Here is a 22,302-nt window from a genome sequence, read left to right as displayed (position 1 = left end):
AAGCCACAGCTCCGATCTTTGGGTGGGGCAAAACCCATCCTGAGATGCCTGCTGGAGGCTTGAAGCTCATTGTCAGGTACCTCTCATGCATCAGGCTACTGAACTCCGGGAGGTTTCATTACTATATGACTATTATACTGTAGATTTTCTTTTATATCCTTTTAAAAAAAATTCAGTTTTTATTTCTTTACTTTTCTTGCTCTCTTTTCCTTTTGTTTACCTATTCCCTAAGAGTCTTTCTCCCTTTTTTGCATGCTAATATCCAATTTCTTTTGATTACACTCTCACCCTTTTTATTATCTAGAACTTCTGTATATTCTTTTCTTATCCCGTTAACAGCCACATTCTACATCCCTCTGCATCCTCTTTGTCCTCCATTTGAAACTGCACACCTTATTGCAAATTTGTTTGTTTTACTGAAGATAATATTTGAACTCATTCTGTTTATTATGACAATGTTGTTATTGTCCTCATAGGGGCTATTTGGTCTAGGATTGCATAGTATCTGAATTGGGCACTGCTAATATTGATCTCCCCCTAAAGAAAGGGTTTTGGAAACCTATAGGGCCACTATAAGCCTATAGGGGGAAAGCTGTAATACCCCAGATCTGCACTGCTAGAGGGGAAGATACATGAACAACATGAAAATACAAGGGAAGAAAATGATCCAAACAAATCTAGATTCTATATTAATAGAATCCAATGACAGTATGTTAGAAGAATTGTCAGAAAAGGACTTCAGATTATACATGATTAAGATGATTTGCGAAGCAAAGGATGAGATAAGAGAGCAAATGCAGGCAATGAATGATGATACCAATAAGCTGACAGAGCAACTGCAGGAAGTAAAAGATCATTTCAAAAAAGAGATAGAGATTCTCAAAAAGAAATCAAACAGAAATCCTTGAAATGAAGGAGACAATAAACCAAATAAAAAACTCAATGGAAAGCATCACCAAAAGACTAGACCACTTGGAAGACAGAACCTCAGATAATGAAAACAAAATATATAATCTTGAAAATAAAAGTCGCCCAAACAGAGAAGATGGTAAGAAATCATGAACAGAATCTCCAAGAACTATGGGACATCATGAAAAGACCAAATTTAAGAATTATTGGAATTGAGGAAGGCACAGAGATACAAACCAAAGGAATGAACAACCTACTCAATGAAATAATAGCAGAAAATTTCCCAAACCTGAAGAATGAAATGGAAAATCAAATACAAGAGGCTTACAGAACACCAAATGCACAAAATCACAACAGATCCACACCAAGGCACATTATAATGAAAATGCCTAACATTCAAAATAAAGATAGGATTTCGAAGGCTGTGAGAGAAAAGCATCAGATTACATATAGGGGGAGACCAATACGGATAGCAGCCAACTTCTCATCCCAGACTCTAAAAGCTAGAAGGGCCTGGAACAACGTATTTCAAGCTCTGAAAGAACATGGTTGCCAACCAAGAATCCTATACCCAGCAAAACTAACCTTCAGATTTGAAGATGAAATAAAATCCTTCCATGATAAACAAAAGTTAAAAGAATTTACAAATAGAAAGCTTGCACTACAGAATGTTCTCAACAAAATATTCCATGAGGAGGAAATGAAAAACAACAATGTAGGTCAGCAAAGGGAGGAACTACCTTAGAGAAAACCACTTAAAGGAGAAACCAAGCCAACTTAAAAACCAAAAATAAGCCAAATGACTGGGAATACAAATCATATCTCAATAATAACCCTGAATGTTAATGGCCTAAACTCATCAATCAAAAGACATAGACTGGCAAAATGGATTAAAAAGAAAGACCCAACAATATGCTGCCTGCAAGAGACTCATCTCATAGAAAAAGACATCCCTAGACTAAAGGTGAAAGGATGGGAAAAAACCTACCACGCACAGGGACTCAGTAAAAAAGCGGGGGTTTCCATCCTTATATCAGATAAAATGGACTTCAAGCCAAAGTTAGTCAGAAGGGATAAAGAAGGACATTTCATACTGCTTAAGGGAACCATAAATCAGGAAGACATAACGATAGTAAATATTTATGCCCCAAACAATGGTGCATCCCTGTACATAAAACAAATCCTTCTCAATTTCAGGAATCACATAGACGACAACACAATAATTCTGGGTGACTTTAATGCACCGCTGTCACCATTAGATAGATCTTCCAAACAAAAATCAAACAAAGAAATCATAGAACTCAATAACACAATCAATAACTTAAATTTAATAGACATATATAGAATATTCCATCCATCAACGAGCAGATTCACTTTCTTCTCAGCAGCACATGGAACCTTCTCGAAAATAGACCATATGTTACACCACAAAACAGCCCTTAGGAAATGCAAAAAAATAGAGATACTGCCTTGTGTTCTATCAGATCAAAATGGACTAAGAATAGAAATCAATGAGAAAATAAAAAACAGAAATTACTCCAACACCTGGAGACTAAATAATATGCTGTTGAATGAAACATGGATAACAGAAAACGTCAGGGAGGAGAATAAAAAATTCTTAGAGGTCAATGAGAATGACGATATAACATATCAAAATCTCTGGGACACTATGAAAGCAGGACTACAAGGAAAATTCATTGCATGGAGTGCATTCCAGAAAAGAATGAAAAGTCAACAACTAAATGACCTAACATTACAGCTCAAAGCCCTAGAAAAAGAACAGAATAAGAGCAAAAGTAGTAGAAGACAGGAAATAATTAAAATCAGAGCAGAAATCAATGAAATTGAAACAAAAGAAACAATTAAAAAAATTGACAAAACAAAAAGTTGGTTCTTTGAGAAAGTAAACAAAGTAGACAAACCCTTAGCCACATTAACAAAGAGAAGGAGAGAGAAGACTCAAATTACTAAAAGTTGTGATGAAAAAGGAAATGTCACGACAGACACCACTGAGATACAGAACATAATGAGAAGCTACTTTGAAAATCTGTATTCCAACAAAATAGAAACTACCAAAGACATTGACAAATTTCTAGAGACATATGCTCCTCCCAAACTGAACCAGGAGGACATACACAATTTAAACAGATCAATATCAAGCAATGAAATAGAAAGAGCCATTAAAAATCTACCATCCAAGAAAACCCCAGGAACAGACAGATTCTCAGCCGAGTTCTATAAGACCTTCGAAGAAGAACTCATTCCAATACTTCTCAAAGTATTCCAGGAAATAGAAAAGGAGGGTACCCTACCAAACTCATTCTATGAAGCTAATATCACCCTCATACCCAAACCAGGCAAAGACACATCAAGGAAAGAAAATTTTAGACCAATATCCTTGATGAATATAGATGCAAAGATCCTTAACAAAATATTGGCAAACTGTATCCAAAAACATTAAGAAAATAGTGCACCACGATCAAGTGGGGTTCATCCCTGGAATGCAAGGATCTTTTAACATCTGTAAATCAATAAATATAATCCATCATGTCAATAGACTTCAGGATAAGAATCATATGGTTATTTCCATTGACACAGAAAAAGTGTTTGACAAAATACAACACCCCTTCATGCTCAAAACACTAGACAAAATAGGGATAGTAGGAACATACCTGAACATTGTAAAGGCTATTTATGCTAAGCCCATGGCCAACACCATTCTTAATGGAGAAAAACTGAAACCATTCCCTTTAAAAACGGGAACAAGACAGGGATGTTCTCTTTCACCACTTCTATTTAACATTGTCCTCGAAACTCTAGCCAGAGCAATTAGTCAGAACAAAGAAATTAAAGGGATATGAATAGGAAAAGAGGAACTTAAGCTGTCACTATTTGCTGATGACGTGATTCTATATTTAGAGGATCCAAAAACCTCCTCCAGAAAACTTCTAGACCTCATCAATGAATTCAGCAAAATAGCAGGCTATAAAATCAACATGCATAAATCTAAAGCATTTTTATATGCAAGCGATGAAACAGCTGAAAGGGAAATGAGGAAAGCAACTCCATTTGCAATAGACTCAAAAAAAAAATAAAGTACTTGGGAATCAATCTAACCAAAAAGGTAAAAAAAAATCTCTACAATGACAACTACAGAACTTTGAAGAAAGAAAATGAGGAAGACCTTAGAAGATGGAAAGATCTCTCATGTTCTTGGATAGGCAGAATTAATATTGTCAAAATGGCCATACTAACAAAAGTGCTATATAGATTCAATCAATTCCAATCCCAATGATGTACCTTACAGAAATAGAGCAAGCAATCATGAAATTCATCTGGAAGAATAAGAAACCCAGAATAGCTAAAACAATCCTCAGTAGAAAGAGCGAAGCAGGGGATATCACAATACCAGATCTTCAACTCTATTACAAAGCAATAGTAACAAAAACGGCATGGTATTGGTACCAAAATAGACAGGTAGATCAATGGTACAGAATAGAGGACACGGACACAAACCCAAATAAATACAATTTTCTCATACTAGACAAAGGGGCCAAAAATATGCAATGGAGAAAAGATAGCCTCTTCAACAAATGGTGCTGGGAAAACTGGAAATCCATATGCAACAGAATGAAATTAAACCCCTATCTCTCACCCTTCACAAAACTCAACTCAAAATGGATCAAGGACCTCGGAATCAGACCAGAGACCCTGAATCTTATAGAAGAAAAAGTAGGTCCAAACCTTCAACTTGTTGGCTTAGGATCAGACTTTCTTAACAGGACTCCCATAGCACAAGAAATAAAAGCAAGAATCAACAACTGGGATAGATTCAAACTAAAAAGCTTTCTCTCAGCAAAGGAAACTATCAGCAATGTGAAGAGAGAGCCTACAGAGTGGGAGAATATCTTTGCCAATCATACTTCAGATAGAGTGCTAATTTCCAGAATCTATTATAAAGAACTCAAAAAACTCTACTCCAAGAATACAAATAATCCAGTCAACAAATGGGCTAAGGAAATGAGCAGACACTTCACAGAAGAAGATGTACAAGCAATCAACAGATATATGAAAAAATATTCAACATCTCTAGTAATAAGAGAAATGCAAATCAAAACTACCCTAAGATTCCATCTCACCCCAATTAGAATGGCAATTATCAAGAACACAAGCAACAATAGGTGTTGGCAAGGATGTGGGGGAAAAGGTACACTCATACATTGCTGCTGGGGTTGCAAATTAGTGCAGCCACTCTGGAAAGCGGTATACAGATTCCTCAGAAAGCTTGGAATGGAACCAGCATTTGACCCAGCTATCCCACTCCTTGGCCTATACCCAAAGGACTTAAAATCAACATACTACAGAGATATAGCCACATCAATGTTCATAGCTGCTCAATTCACCATAGCCAGATTGTGGAACCAACCTAGATGACCTTCAATTGATGAATGGATAAAGAAACTGTGGCATATATATACAATGAACTATTATTCTGCCATGAAGAATGATAAAATTATGGCATTTGCAGGCAAAGATGAAATTGGAGAATATCATGCTAAGTGAGATAAGCCAATCTCAAAAAACTAAAGGACGAATGATCTCGCTGATAAGCGGATGAGGACATATAATGGGGGGTAGGAGGGGTTAGCATTAGGGCTAGGGTTAGGTTTAGGGTTAGTGATAAGGAGGGTGGTAAGAATGGAGGAAGGAAGGACTGTATAGAGGGAAAAGTGGGGTGGGAGGGGTGGGGGGAAGGGAAAAAATAACAGAATGAATCAAGCAACATTGCCCCATGTAAATTTATGATTTTTAATAAAAAATGGAAAAATAAATAAATAAATAAAAATATTGATCTAAGCCAACAAATCATATCTGCTGATATATTCAGCATCTTGCCTTTAAATATTGCTCGACAGAAATGAACAATCCCTTAGTGTCCTTTCAAACTACAGCCTTAGTTATAAAGTTAAGCCCAGAGGTAGGCTTTTAACAAAAGCAGGAAGCTATTTCAAAACAGCACTTTTTTTTGTTTTTAGAATTATATCTAAATCAAGTAATAAACCTATACTAGGATAGAGAATGTATAAACACCGCCTCATTGCCAATAAATTTCTTGTGTATTCCTCCTCTGAATACATATTTACTTTTCAGTTAAAGAAGTCCAATCCGAATTCTTTATTTTGGGTCTGTGATATGAACACAGAATCCAAAGCAAAGTCAATGAAAGTAGAGAGCAGACTGTGCTACTTCTGCAGAATTTCCTGTATTTCTGAACTCTGATCAAATAATTTGTTAAAGAGCTATGAAAAGTTGTGTCATTCTTTTGGGTTTTAGTCTCCTCACTTTTAAAATTAAAAGGTCAGTAGATGTTTCCCACATTTGAAAAGCTGTGAGTCTATGAGACTCCATGTATGGCGAGAAAAGTTATAATTCCTTCACAGGAAGTCACATATAACTCGGGACCTCAGATAAGGGCTAAATTTAAAATTGCTTATGTTTTTCTTGGTTTCTGCAATCCTAGGGATTGAACCTAGAACTCCCCACTTGTTATGTAAGCACTCTACCTCTGAGTTACAGACCCAGCCCTCTTTATTTTTTATTTTGAGATAATGTGTCATGTAGTTGCTCAGTGCTAGAACTTCTCTGTTCTTCTCATGCATGACCTAACCTCCAGACTTACTTCTCTCTAATAGTCTATATGTGATGTCTGTCCCAAACAATATCAATTGCTATGTTCCCTAGGCCATCGAGCATAATGTGCTCTTCCTATCTGGGTAGGCTTGCCCGTGCTGTTATTCTTGCTACTTTTAGGCTTCCCTACTCTTTGAAATCCTACCCACCCCTCAATTGGAACACCACTTTCTTCATGAAAGTCCCTCTAACCTGGTATCTCTAAAAAAAAAAAAAAAATAGTAAGACTAAGAAAATACTATGACTAACCAGGTGCAGTGGTGCACACCTGTAATTCCAGCTGCACAAGAGGCTGAGGTAGGAGGATCACAAGTTCAAGATCATTCCTGGGCATCTCATCAAGGCCCTGTCTCAAAATAAAATTTTAAAAAGGGCTGGGGATGTAGCTCAGAGGTAGAGTACTTGCCTAGCATTTGCAAGGCCCTGGGTTCAATCTCCTGTACCACACATATGTACACACACAAAAATAGTGTGACAAATGCTTCAGGAGTTAATGTACTTCTTTGTGATTTGATAACAAAAAGGGATGATAGATTACTTATCCTCATATCTCCCATGCAACAGAGAGCAGGGCATGGTAGCCAATACTTGTGTTGTGGGGATAACCAAGCTGACTTTTCAATAATGTGTGTGTGTATATTCACAAATACAGTTTTGTTTTTTTTTTTTATTCACAAATACAATTGTTTTAAGGAAATAATGTGGCCTATAGGGAGGGGTTTATGTAGGAGAGTCTTAATTAAATTCTGATTTGGAACAAAATTTCCAAGTTCATTTCATTTGTGAAGGTGAAGTAGGCAAATGCTGCAAAAAGAGCCAAAGGAAATCATGAAACAGTTCAGCGGATACGAACATACTCAAGGTTTTTCAATGACTGAAAATAAACACAAAACTATCCATAGAGATTAAACAAATCAGGTTTACTTGTAACTAGAGAATACATTCTTCTCATTTGTGAAAAATACACTCCATCTGACATAAAGTTGCCTCAAAACTATGTTCATCAAGGCCAAAGAATGAACTAGACTTTCTTTCATTTTTATTGTTTTATCTTGTAATTTCAGGCCACACCTAGAACAAACATAAGAATATTCCAAGACAAAGTGTTTAGTGAAAGGATTAAAAACATATGCTATTCATTTATATCTTTGATTTCTTTAAAAACAAAAACCAAAAAATTGGACCATGCATCTCCTATTTTCAATGTTAAAGTATTCAACTCTGTATACTACTGTAATCCAAAAAAATTCACATTACAAAATAAAATTTCAGCTGTCTTATTTAAGTACAGCCTTTTCCAATGCTTGCTATGAAATTTTCTGACAACAGTTACACATGACAATGAAGTTTAAGAAACAAAGCAGGCAGTCTGAAGCATGTAATATGTAGATATTGCTGAGCAACATGACACATTTTTCCATTACGTTTAAGTAATAGTTCATTTGGTGAGATTAAATTTTACACACTGTTAAATGTTACCCTTTAAATTATTATCTAGGGCCTTAAGAATCAACTGAACCTCTTATAATATCAATGTTTTTCCACATGGGAAATATTTCAACTCAAGAATACCCATGAATAATTCACAGGCATCTGCCCTCTAGAAATTGTGAAAATTTATTTATAACCAAAATAATTCTCAACAATCAGTATTATGATAGAAAATTGCAATTTGTCATTGAATTATCTTGCTTTTAACAGATAATTAAGAGTAATTATTTTGACTTTTATATCTACTGGTTAAAGATCAGTCTTAAAGTACGTATGATAATTACAGATATCAAACTGCATGTGTCTGAATATCTAATTTATAGGATTCATTGTGTAATATATGTTAGATGTTCTAAATTGTTTACAAGAAGCTTTAGAATTTTCTAAAGTTCATAGAAAACTGACAGTGAAAAAGTGGGCTTAATGTAGTATCGAGATTCCTTTTGAGCTTCAAAAAGAACCCACTATAGTTTGCTAAAAGGTTTTTATCTTTTTTACTTTGAGAGTGCATCTTTAGAGTTATCTTGGTGTTATTTTATCGTATTGCTATTATACATTCTTTGTTGCTTCCAGTGCTTGTCTCTTCTCTACAAATGTGTGTATTGTAGTGTAACCAAGTTGACCTTTAAATAACAGCAAAGTACCAAAGTCCTCTCTTACTTCCTGGGTTATGTACAGCCAAATTCTTATTTCTGATACCATAATCCTAATACTATTAAAATCCAGAGAGGTTCAAGTCTCATGAGGCTCTGAGTCCTGTCTGAGCTAATTATCCATGAACTCATTTTCGCCTTTAGTCTACACAGTCCACTGCTCCCCTCTATATTTTTTAACAACACATCTGTGCCTCATTTTGGAGCTGGTGACATAACCAGCAGTAATGCCTTAATTCTACTATCGCATGTATTCCTTAAATGCAAATCCTGGAAGACTACCTGGGAAGAAATCACCTGGGGTTAGGTTAAGAGAAGAAAGCTTTTTCTTCAAGGTGAAAAGCTGAGCCACACTCTGCATGGACAGTGGCATCCTGTGGCTCCAATTATGCCCCACACCCTTCTGCTCTCAACTGGGTCACTCCTTCGTAATATGAGTGAGGGCGGCCATGACTGGGGATGCTGCAATCGGGGTAATACTAGTAGGTCTAATTAGAAGACCCTGGTTCTACTGCTGCCTCTGCTGCTAACTAGAAGGCATGAATAAGCCTACAGTCTCTTGGAGCCTCAATTGCCCCGTAGTTAAATTAATTGAGAGAAATAAGATTGAGAAGATTGGACTAGTTTAGCACACCTTAAAAGTCAAGAACACTTGTTCTTCCAGGAGTTGAGATTCTATGAATCATATTTATTCTGAAAGTAGAAGCTAATATGCATTTTGCAAAGAGTTCAAATAAATATGCAAAAACTTTGGGTTAAGCACAGTCAAGCAGATCTTGCTAGTGTGCAGAGGACTACTAGATGATTTTATTGCATAAATATTTTAGAAGAGTCTCAGTAGCATTTTCTCAAATCCAACAATAGCTAAGATGCTGATTATACTTGACCTGTTCATTTAAAATTATAGAGTTGCTGTGTTCCTCTTAAAAACCTGTCATTTTATCAACATCAATGTCTTATAATTGAGAGTCCCTCAAATATAAGAATATGTAGAATTTCCCTAAACTTACTTTACCACAATTATTTTTAATAGAGTCTCATGAAACTAGAACTCAGAGATTCTGTCTGATTCTATACCCTATTGTGAAAATTTCACACTCCTTCGCCTCAGACAAAAAGAAAACCAGGTTGATGAAGTAAAGAAAATAGAAAAGGAGAAGCATCTCTGGAATGATGGTGTAGGGACCTTTGAAAACCTAATAAAAGCAATAACAAGTTAACCCAGAGTCTAGGGAGGCTGAGGCAGGAGGACCACAAACTTGAGGCTAGCTTCAGCAACTTGTCACCAAAAAAAAAAAAGGAAATTGAAATTGGACTAAGTGATATAGTGAATTTGATCTCCAATACAAAAATAAAATAAAATACTGGCAAGAATCATCAAAACAGCTGAATCTCAATGCCAACATTGAATTGTATGGAGTTTTAATTGACCTATATCAATACACTTCTCTCCAGCTCTGAAAAATGTGCCCTCACAGTAACAATAACTATGATCAAAGCAGCCTACATTCACCGCAGAGAGCAGAATGCATTTGGAGTTCCCAAATGTTATATCCTCAAAGAATTGTCACTGTGTCTTCTATGGAAAATACCTGGATAATCCCCACTTATTGAGCTTTTCTTTATTTCATCTGAATTAAAGTTCACTATGTGAGAAAATCTGCCTCTAGGATTTTTTAAAACATCCCCGAGCAGTAGTTTTGCATAGCAGCTGGCTGAGACAATAATACCAGTTGAGGTAAACAAAAGGCTTAAGGGAAAAAAAAGAAAAATAGAACTAAACCCGCTAAATGATGTGCCCATAGCAAGCTACAAAGGTGTGCAGTGCTATGCATCTGCTAGGAAATACCCCACAGGGATCTGTCTCTCACCTCTACCTAACTTAAAGGCTCTGTGTAAGCAGAGTTGAAAACTGATAGAACGTTGGTGGCATGTCTTAGCACCTTGTCTGATCACAAGCTGATCACTAATCTACTGAGCAGAGGCTTCAGTGGCTGAATATAGCAAATAACATGGTAACAAAAATGATAAGTGACATACTGAGAAAACAAGAACGCATGGCTCACAAGCAGTAATAAAGCAGACACTAGAAACTATTTTAAGGAAGCCCAGATGACGGACTTATTAGACAGGATTTTAATCAACTCTACAAATATATTCAAATCACTAAAGGAAATTTTGTCAAAAAAATATGAGAAGTACATCTCATCAAGTAGAAATCATCAATAAAGAAATATAAATTATAGAGGGAACAAATAAAAATCCTGGAATTGAAATTTTTAAAAATCACTCCAGTGAAACCTCAAGAGCAGATTTGAGCTGGCATAAGAATTAATCAAACCAAGGGGAGGGAGAAGAAGAGGGAAAGGGAAAATACTGGAGAATGATATTGGCCAGACATACTGTTACATTGTGCGCACGCACAAATATGTAACAACAAATTCCACCAATATGTATAACAATAATGCACCAATAAAAAAACATGGAATAAGAGAATGAATCAAAGAAATTGAATATAGATCAATTGAGGTTATCAGTCTGAGGAAGTAAAAGAAAAGAAATATTGCCGGCCAGTAACTTAGACAACCTGTGGGAACACCATTAACTGTGTATGTATTTTGGAATCCCAAAAGGATAGGTAAGAGAGAAGGGGCAGAAGAACATTTGAAGAAATAGAGGTTGTAAATCACACATTTAATAAAAACATGACTCTACACATCCAAGAAACTCCAGAAACTCCAAGTAGATGTGTATGCCTACCTTGCATAGTTTTGAAAGACAAAGACCAAGAAAGTGGCAAGTGAAAAACTACGAATTCTATACAGACTAGAAAGGTTGACCTGTTTCCAGATGGAGTGTGGAAAGGGAGGTTAGAAGTGCCCCACACTGGAGAAGTGAGCAAACACTACGCTACTCAACATTACCAGTGATGGCAGGCTGATAGCAGGCATCCTTCCATATTAAGTGATGAGGGTCTTCACCACCCTGGCCTTTCTCCCCAAACCCAAAAACAAATCTAACCGTGAGAAAATTATCAGACCAATTTCAATCAAGTAATATTCTAAAATTGCCAGCATATGCTTCTCAAAGTGTCAAAGTTAGGAAAAATCAGGGAAGAAGGACTAATGGAGATGAAGGTGAGATAAGTAATAAAGTCTCAAGTTTAATTAAGGTTAACATTGGGTTCTTAGTGTTATTAATGAACTGCAGTAATGAGGGATGCCAACGAGGGAAACCAGGTGAAGCAGACATAAGAACTTTCTGTACTACCTTAGCACTTTTTGTACTCTAAATTATTCCAAACTAAAAAGTTTATTTTCAAAAACTCCTGCTAAAATTAATGTTTTTCATAATGCTTTTGCAAGAGACAAGTAAATATGCATCTCAAAACTTTCAAAATAGCATTAACAATAGAATGCAAAGAGGAAAGGATATTGCTACTTATACTAGCACCATTATTGGAACAAAGTTGCCAGAGTTAGCTTTTAACATTAACTTCTGTTAATTTAAAATATATATATTTTAAGTGTTATCTGTCATTAGGTTCCAGGAATTTTCATTATAATTTAAATTTAGTTATTAACTTTTTAAAAAAGATTTGTAGGATTTTAGTTTCATCTATATTATTGTATTTAAAAGATACAATAAAATCTTAATAGATCAGAATTTTTAGGTTAATACAATTATCTGCATATTTATCTAATAAATATGCATGTAATTAGAATTCATTTTTTTAATTTTTTGCTAAAAAAATTAGTGAAATGTATTTTATAATTATTCCCATTTTGTGTTTATAATGGACTCATAATAACAGTTCTCTACCTTGGTCAAAGACCCTGATAGCTATAAATACAGGATCATATTAACAATAAACCACAATAGGTGGAACAGCACTTTTACCTCACTGTTTACTCCATATGTCAAACTTTTTCTAATTAATAAAGTATTTGGATTTACATAATTTTCTTTGATTCCCCCCTTTTCTGTTTTCTATTGAAATTCAATGCTTTTTATTTTAGTTAGTACTTCTTAAAGTTTGTCGGTTTATTTACCATTTTTTTGCTCATCTTCATTTCTTTCATTCTTGAACTTGCTCTGGAATCTATTATCTTTCTTATCGAAACCTATTCTGGAGTAGTTCCTTCAGTGAAGGTCTGTGAGAGGCAGTCATTGGTCCACCAGTTTCTCAGTGCACAGGACTGCCAGGCAGCCTTTGGAAGCATGCAGTCTCCATTGAGAATTGTCCCTAAGCCCAACTATACCATTTCATATCCGTCCTACATACTGTTTCTGGTTGTTTCAAAGATTTTTCTCTCCTGATTTTATCCTATATTTTTATATTGTGAACATTAAAATAGTGTTAGTCATGTTTCTGCATTTAAAAATTAAATCCCTTCATTAATTCTGCAAACATTTCAATCACTATAGCTTTCATCATTTCATGTCATTCTAGTTTCTTTTGGAGTTTGGCTTATATATGTATACTTTTAATATAATATATTTATTATATGTATAAATTGTGTATATGTGTGTATACTTATTTATATATAAATATTATAAGTTATATATATTTATATGCATGTATATGTAACATATATATATCATATACTGCTTAACCTATTCTTCAAATTTTCTTTTTATTTTTTTCTTTCTGTATTTTGTTGTTGTCATTTTTGTTCTGTAGTACTAGAGATAAAAACCAGGGCCTTGCTTGCATATGCTAGGTAAGTTATCTACCATTGAGTTATACCCCCAGACCTTCTTTATTATTTTTATTTTGAGACAGGGTCTTGCTAAGTGGCCCACACCAGCCTTGAACATGCCATCCTCCTGCCTCAGCCTCCCAAGTAACTGGGATTACAGGTGTGCACCACTATGTCCAACTTCTTTAGCTTTATTGCTCTCTCAGATACATTTTTCATTTGTCTAATTCTCTCTTCACAATTTTAATGAAATATTTAACACATTGATTTAATTTTTAACTTGTTACTATTTTTTTCAGCCAGAATGTTTTATAATCTTAAATATCTGCCTTTTTTCTCACTTTGCAGTTCTTTCAGTATGGATTTTTTGTCTTCTTTTAGATACTTAAGTATTTTGAACATTCTTTTAATATAATCTCTTTCAGAGTGACCTATTTCTTTCGATTCTGATCGTGCTAATTCTACTGCTCCTAGCATCCACGGACTCTCCCTGGTGTTAGTACAATTTTTCATACAGTTTGTGAATCTTGACTGAGAGCTTACCTTCAGCAAAAGTTGATTTTTAAAACTTTAAGAGATGTAAGTGCCCCAGTTTTGCATTTATACACAAAAGGGATCCTATGAATTTGAATGATGATGGCCAATTGTTACTGTAAGTTAGGTTTCTAACAACATAGGGAGTCTAAGTTTAAACCGAACAACTGAAGTACAGACATAAGAGTTTATTTTCTTTAAGATAACTGGGTTTTTTTGTTTTATTTTTTTTTTTTTTTAGCCAAAGCCCAGTACAGATAGCATTCTTCCTCACTTTTTCCACAGCTGGGGAGTACAGATATTTTCCTTCCCTTTCCATACCCGAGGCAGCCCATCAGGCTTCTCACAGTATCGTATCCACTTAAGCACACCCAACACCAATCACTCACCTATTGTAATAAACATTACTACCTCAGGTCTCAGGATCTAGGGCCTGAACCGAAGTTTGAAGTCTCAATGTATCTTAATATCATTAGCTTCTACATAACATTCTGACTCTTGTTTCTTTATTTTGGGCATCTGTATTGATTTGCTGGTTTGGTTTGCTTTGCAATTTTTGTTCATCCCCACTCATTTATAGCTGAGTCATCCATACTTTAAAAATGAAAATGTAGTTAGAGGATGCTGGCTGGCTGGACTCTACATGTCTTCTGATTTTTGACTCAGTAAGCATTGATGGAGGATCTGTTTTTCATTTTTCCTCCACATTTATTCCTCCAAATTTCAGTCTTCTTTCTTCTCCCACTCCATATTTTATCCACTAACTTAATTAGCGGATGAGGAAAGAGGGCTACAGAAAGAAGATCCAACGTCCAACAGCACTGTGAAACTATTTCTTAAAAACAACTTTCTGATTCATTGAACCTTCCCTTTCAGTGGTTCTCAGTCTTAGAATAAGCAAAGATCATCTGAGGAGTTATTTAAAATGCAGAAACCAGAGTCCCATACACAGAAGTTCTGATTAAGTATGTCTGAATTACAATGTAAGAATATGAAGTACTCCAGTAGATCCAAACATTTGTATTTTGATTAATTTAGTGACTTCAGACTATAATCTGGGAGATTAAAAATAAATACACCCTAGACATCAGTTTAATTTAATTAATCAGTTTAATTTATACAATTATAATTTATACTTTTCAACTAAAAGCAAAGAAAAAATCTACTTAAGTGTTCTGCTTAACTTGTTTATAATAAACGTTTATGAAGTTTCCCACTTAATCACTTATGATATCTTTTCTTAAAAGGTGTTCATTTATAACATTTATTTGAGTTATATCTTGTTTTTAAAATGGTGCAATAAGAAATAATGCACCACTGCAGAGTCTAACATTATTTGAAAACTTAACTTTCTGCCATGATAATTTTGTCTCAGGAGAAGTTGGAGAAATCCATAAAATTACCTAGGAATTATTTACAGAAAGCTAGTCAAGAAACAGGTATTACTGGTGGAATGATAAACTTGTATACTCCTTCATTCAGAAATTTCTAGTATATGAGCCTGTAAATTCTATATCAGATGCTGGGGTTCACATTGACTTATGTCATTTATTTCCTTTCACTGAGAAAATAGAGGTAGATGATCTACATGGATCTTTCTAGCTATTTCACAAACCATAGGCTTTGAGTGCAAGTGGAGAGAGATATCAGTGTTTCAGTGACTCCAACTTGCACATGTCCCAACACCTGGCTGTTGGAAGTCATTCTTAAAAAATATTTGCATCTGTGCAAAAAGCCTGGCTACAGTGCTAGCTAGCATTCCATTTCCAGATGGCTCTGATTACCACCTAATTATTTTAAACCCTGATTTTATTTCAAACAATTTACTATTGTCAAGGGTCAATGCCTGGTACAATATTGCTGAGATCAAATATTTTTGGTTCTAAGTCCCTGGTTACAAGAGTTCAGGAATGACCTTCCTTAGAGTGATCGATAGACCATTCAACAAAATCCATGGATAAAACTATGAATTCAATATTAAAATGCAATAAAGCCATAAATAATTTTATAAAAATTATTCAAAGTCACAGTTGTTTGTTTTGTCTTAAATTTCCAACTGTCCTGATAAGTTGGAAAGTGCCAAAGAAATCTATACATCCATTAACTCGCTCATTTATTCATTTCTACTGATATTTATTAAGGGCTTATTATGTACTGCTTTAAAATCAAGAAAACAAACAGACTCTTTCTCTTAAATAATCTGCACCCTAGAGGAAGAGGAGAAAATGACAAAATTCTTTAAAATTTTTAAATAATCATAACTTGCCACTGATATAATTCTACAGTATTTATAGAAGATTCACATTTCAACAAGGCATTCTATGCTGGTCTTCAAGAAGAAAAATTCCCTTTTTTTTTTTTTTTTTTTAAAAGCTAGTTATGGACTTCTATATCACAAGTAGGACATCACTGAATCAAATTTATGGACCTGAAGTGTAGCTTATTTTTAAATGTTCCCTGTAATCAAGTCTGGCATATTATTTTTTGCAGAAGTTGCTTAATGCTATGAAAATTAAATACCTTTATTGTGGGTTTCTTTTTGGTAAATGCAGTTGGTCAACAAACAGCAGCGTCTACTCACGTTTATCTTGTTCTGCCTCAATGCCTTCACTCTCTGTGTCACTTGGCAAGAGCCACGGTTGATGAAGTACCTGTAGTTGCTTTAAAGATTCATCCTGCCAGAGAACAAATTTATTTTAGGTTAGACTCTAGATGGATATCAGGAGCACCAGTAGGGGTGAACAACTCAGTTTTCATAAACCGTATGTTCAAAAACCTTAAGAAGCACCTCCCCATGTCAGAGAAGAACTGTCAGTTTAAATTCATTTTCATGTCATACACACGAGTCACAAAACTACCTTTGTTTACATTTGCCTTTTAACAAAATTTAGAATCTTAACAAGAGGAAATGTCTAAACTCTTTTCCTGTTAAATTAATATTTCTGTTTATTTCTTTCTTGGAAATATACATAAATTGTATGTAATACCTCACCTCACTGTCTCGTTCCTCTTCTCACTTAGTTTTTTTCTGGTTTAGTCTCTTTCTCCTAGGCTGAAGTAATCCTCCTGCCTCAGCCTCACAAGCTGCTGGGATTAGAAGTGCACACAACCACACCCAGATTCTACTCACGATTTTTTGTAAAAATATTTCTTCTATACTCCCTTCTTGTGCTTTCCCTTCTGTCACTAGCCAAAGGTCACCATCTCCCATCTTGTTTTGTGTTGTTGTTGTTACTCTTGTCATTTGTGGCCCTGGGGATTGAACCAGGCCTCAGGCATGCTAGACAAATGCTCTACCATTGAGCTATGTCCCCATTCCAACCATCTCCCGTTTGACTGTAGTAATAACAATCTATGAAAATTTTTATGGCCAATTTTAGTAGTCTAATTTTTCTGCTTCTCTCACAGTGTTTTGAAGAAGCCTATATGTTATCATTATCTTGCTCATAATCTTTCAAAGACTCTCTCATTATTCTCAAAATAAAATCTAACTCAAGACCTCTCATGATCCATACCTGTTAGCCTGATCTCCAACCTACATCCACCCCTCTAACCATGCTACCATAGTTACTGGTAGCATTAGTTTCATCATATTCTATAATCTAACAGGGTGTTTTACACTGCAGTTCCTTATCTCTCTCAAACATTAACACTTTTCCTCCAAGGATCCAGTGTCACTTCTGCTGGAAGCCTTCCCCAATCCTCCAAGGTCAAGTTACTCCTCCCTTCCTTCAAGTGTTTATGGTACCCATATAACAATGATTGTATAGTAACTCTCCTTTCATATCCTCCTGCCTCCACAGTAGCTTTGAAGGTCCTTGAAGGCATTGGTAAATATTTCCCCAACGCGTTCCCTCCATCTATTATAGAATCTGCCATAAAAGAGAGACTGAGTAACAGAATTTTATATCTATGTTCTTTTGAAAAACATTATCCCAGTCTGATTACCAGGGAAAATATTCAACAAATATCAACTGAGGGACAAAAAGAAATTATATGACCAGTACTCCTCAAAACTGTTAGGATCATGAAACAAGAAAAGCCTGAGAAAGGGTCACAATCAAGAAGGACCTAAAGAGATAAAACTAGTGAATCCAATGTGGTATTCTGAATGGAATCCTGGAACAGAAAAAAGGATATTAGGAAAAACTTGCAGAGTGCTGAACAAAGTGTGAAGTTCATTACTAAGGATGTATTGATAATGGTTTGTTTATTAGGACATATGTCTCACACTAATAGACGGTATTAACAATAGTTGAAACTGGTAGGAGGCACTCTTTTATTATCTCTGCAGTAATTCTGCAAATCTAAAACTGCTCTAAAATAAAAAGGCTTATTTTATTTTTTGTTTTTCACTTTTATTCTTTTTTTAATTAATTATTCATTTTTTTATTTTTACAGACTACATTTTGATTCATTGTACACAAATGGGGTACATCATTTTTTTCCTATGGTTGTACATGATGTAGATTCAAACAAATTGTGTAAACATACATAGGGTATGTACATAGGGTAATGATGTCTGTCTCATTCCACCATTTTTCATACCCCACTCCATCTCATTTCCTTCTACATAATCTAAGTTTCCTCTCAGGGCAAGGACTTTTCACTGTGGAGCCCAAGGTTCATTTGATAGCAATATAAGTGTCAATCCAAATCGCAGACTATTTTCAGGAGTTGCTGATGCTAAAACGTTGTGGTGTTTTTATTTTAAAGTGAAGAACATTTTCAAAATTTTAGTTTGCTTTGTCTTTTATTTTTAAAATAAGTCTTTTTATGGCTGAATAATATTCCATACAATGGAATATTATCAGGAAGTGCAATTTTTCATCTTGTTTAGTTTGGGGCAGTTACTTCCCCTCTTGGAACAACATGAAGAGGGTGATCATACTAGATTAGACAATGTCTAGTTCTTCACAACTGGTCCACATCCCAGTCTCCACCATTTTTTTTTTTTTTTTTTTTTTTGCAGTACTGGGGATTTGAACCCAGGGCCTTGTGCTTACAAGGCAAGCACTCAAATTGAGCTATATCCCCAGCCCTCCACTCTTTTTTAAATAGTTGAATGTCAGAAGTACTAGATAAGCTACTGAACGGAAAGTTTGCTTTGCAAAGATATTCAATATATTACTAAATATAAATGGATGTTATTTTTAGGATTTAGTTTAATCTTTTAAAATTTATCAGTTATTAGATTTGACCTTATAGTGTTATACAAAGAAGCAGTATAAAATTGAAAAATCTTACATTTAAAATTCCACAACTGTAGAGGTGATAGTGGAAGTAAAATTTCAAAAATTCACATGTAACAGGGGGAAACTCACATTCTTGAATGTTTTTTAAAAATAGAACATGCAACCTCTGATGTTTAAAAATATACAAAAAATGATGGTTTTGGTGTTGTAAGGTAAAACCAAAGGGCTCAGGCTCCTCATGTAAAACAGGAAAGTTTAAAGGAATCAAAAGAAAATCTATATTTAATGAAAAGATATTTTGAAACTGACAGTGTAGCTCAGTGGCCTAGCATATGCAAGATCCCGGGTTCAATCAGCTGTTCTGCAAAAATAAATAAATAAATAAATAAAAATAATGATGATGATATTTTTTTTTTTATAGAGCTAGGGGTCAAACCCTAGTTCCACATACACTAGGCAAGCACTCTACCTAATACTATAAGTTACTTAGCTTTTTGTACTAAATACTAAATTCTATTCTCATAAGAAAAGATTCGACCCATATGTCAATTTTTCCCCACAATATTTCAGAATATTATGTCATCATACTGATTGGTTTCTGGTTTTAATGACCTTACTCCTGAGTAGATAAGCAGCATCCAACTATTCTTTGTTTATTGTAAATTACAAAAAGTACAATTGGAACATTAGTTAGAAAAATATGTAGTTTGGGGAAAACTTTCAAATGTTGAGTTATTAGAATCATAAAGATAGAATAAATATTACTATTAATAGATGATACAACTGTTTTACTTTGGTTTTCCCTGGAATAGAGCTAGTAATATAATGCACCTGTTTGCTTTGTCAGTGCCAATAGGATGTGTCCAAAGCTCAGGCCCACAGTCTACATATAATTCTTTTTGATGGGGTCAAGGAGGTAAAATCTTGAACATTTTTAAACACAAGAGCTGATGTGTTCTTTGTTAAGCTTACTCAAAAATTGTCTACAGGCAAATTAAACTATGTCTCAGTACAGTACAGGCCCTTTCATATTCCCAAGAGTAAGTTCTCTGGGCTGCTTTTAGAAGAAACACTATTCATTCTTTTTCTAAAATACTTTCACCGTTAGGATAGCAAATGTCCAGTAACTAGGAGGGGTGGGAAACAATGACATGGATCATATGGAAAACAGTTGCCAACCCTGAAGCAACATATCATTCTATCTGCTAACAGAATAAGTGCTTTATAAACTTCAGCTGTATTGTTGTTCCACATGGATAGTTTATTTTTGGATTCTCTAAATGCAATCAGTGATTTATGTCACATGTGGCTATGGAAGTTCAGTATATTTAGAAGGAAAAATGTTTCTTTGTTCAAATTTTCACTATTAGACACCTAAATTCTGGATTTAACTAAGTATTTCTTTCCCTTTGGTATAAGTATGGAAATAATGCACCAAACACTAGTTTCCACTTCTCAAAAAGGTTTAAACATTTTCATTTTACTTTATAACCACAGAATCTCTTAAAAAATTGAATCCTTGAAGCAAGATATATATAAAGCAAAAAAAAAAAATTACATTCAATTCTAGATATATGAATAGACTGCTTCTATAGATGAAGAATTGATTCTGTACTTCTATGAAAAGGAAATTTCCTACATATAATTGATATAGTTAAATTACCAAAGTTTGTGAATAACTTTCTATTTGTATTTGTTAATTAAATAACCCATATAACCCAGGCTGGCAAAGTATGATTCTAACGCCCTCTTCTTTTAGGAATTGCAAAAGGACAATTAAAATGTAAGAAAAAAGAATTAGCCAAGTTTGGGGAACTACAAGCTTGAACTAATTGTATCTGATGAAAGGAGAGAGGAGTAAGTAACAACAAAGTCAGAAAAATATGGTAGATTGTAAGAAATATTGCAAAATTAATTACTTAAATTTACATGACATATTTGCTATATTGACTATGCATTATGATTGCACTCTATCCTATATTCTTATTCATTGCATTTGGTGGTTTTTCTTTCCAAGCAAATTGCAGAGAAAAGTTGCAAAAGACTTTTAAAAGGAAGAAAGACTATCGAGGGTAGTCAATGAAAAACCATTTTCTAGCCTGACCTTCCAGTTACCTGATTCTATGGAGGCTCTTGATCTTTCATTGACTTGAGCTATTTTGTTATTATATATCTTATAGAAAATGATAACAGTGCCAATGATGCTTGTCTACTACAAGCCAATTTCATCCTTTTGGAATGCAATTGATTATTATCCTATTGATACAATTTAATTTTGACAGTTTTTGCATCTGTTTATAACTTCACTTCAGCATCTCTTATTTGACTACATATGTGAGAGTTTGAAATCGTCTTTGAACTGATAACATGTTACTTGTTCCATCACTGATTTATTAGTTATATAAATCTTTGGCATATTTTCAGTTTGCATCTCTATACAGCTATTATTATAACCTTTTAAAAAACTGTTATTTAACAACTTGTATCTATTCTTAATGTTAATGACAAAATAGGATTTTCTTTGGGGAAAATATTTGTTTCCTAGTTAACCAAGTAGAAAAAAAATGTGATAATAAATAATATTGACTTCAGTTTTTAAAAACAAAAAACCTAAGAATAAAAGGTAAAGCAACTTACTTATTATAGGTGATAATGTCATATGTTCTCTACCAGAAATAGAGTTGGAACTTCAGTGTGCTGGAGATGACAGAATACAACACAGGAGAAACAATACAGACTGACCGAAATGATTCTAAGATCTTTTGCTCATGGAATTGATCACCTTTCTAGTTCAGATGGAACAACTGACAAAATCAAGCTAGCAGATTCAAAAAAGGCTTGCCTGCTTTCAATGCTTCTTTCCCCGTCTGACACCTTAGAGACTGTGAAGCTGCCACTTGCCACTTTGAGGGTGTTCTGGCCTACACCACTAGCTTCCTAAAGTTGTGAGGGACTGCTGTAAATTGTTCTCTAAAAAGTTTTAAACATCATTAACTTCTTGAGTTCCTTAAAAATTCTTAACCACTTAGGGTGACAATCCTTATCTGATGCATATATATTTAAATCACACCATTTCACTTCTACTTAGGCAAATCAACTAGTGTTACCATATTACTTCCCAGTGAT

General features: G+C 34.5%; 1 protein-coding gene across 1 annotated transcript in view; it reads right to left on the bottom strand.

The window, feature by feature from the left end:
- LOC306641205 (uncharacterized protein C8orf34 homolog) overlaps positions 1-22,302 on the bottom strand; it is a 490,512-nt gene that overhangs the window by 10,409 nt on the left and 457,801 nt on the right. The window contains 1 exon segment of the mRNA XM_079106179.1: positions 16,563-16,656. Within this exon segment, the coding sequence (XP_078962305.1) occupies positions 16,563-16,656 (94 nt within the window).

The sequence above is a fragment of the Sciurus vulgaris genome, assembly GCF_902686455.1.
Source record: "Sciurus vulgaris genome assembly, chromosome: 1".
NCBI classification, from domain to species: Eukaryota; Metazoa; Chordata; class Mammalia; order Rodentia; family Sciuridae; genus Sciurus; species Sciurus vulgaris.
Note: the sequence above shows the minus strand (reverse complement) of the source record. Positions and strands in the feature narration are given on the sequence as shown.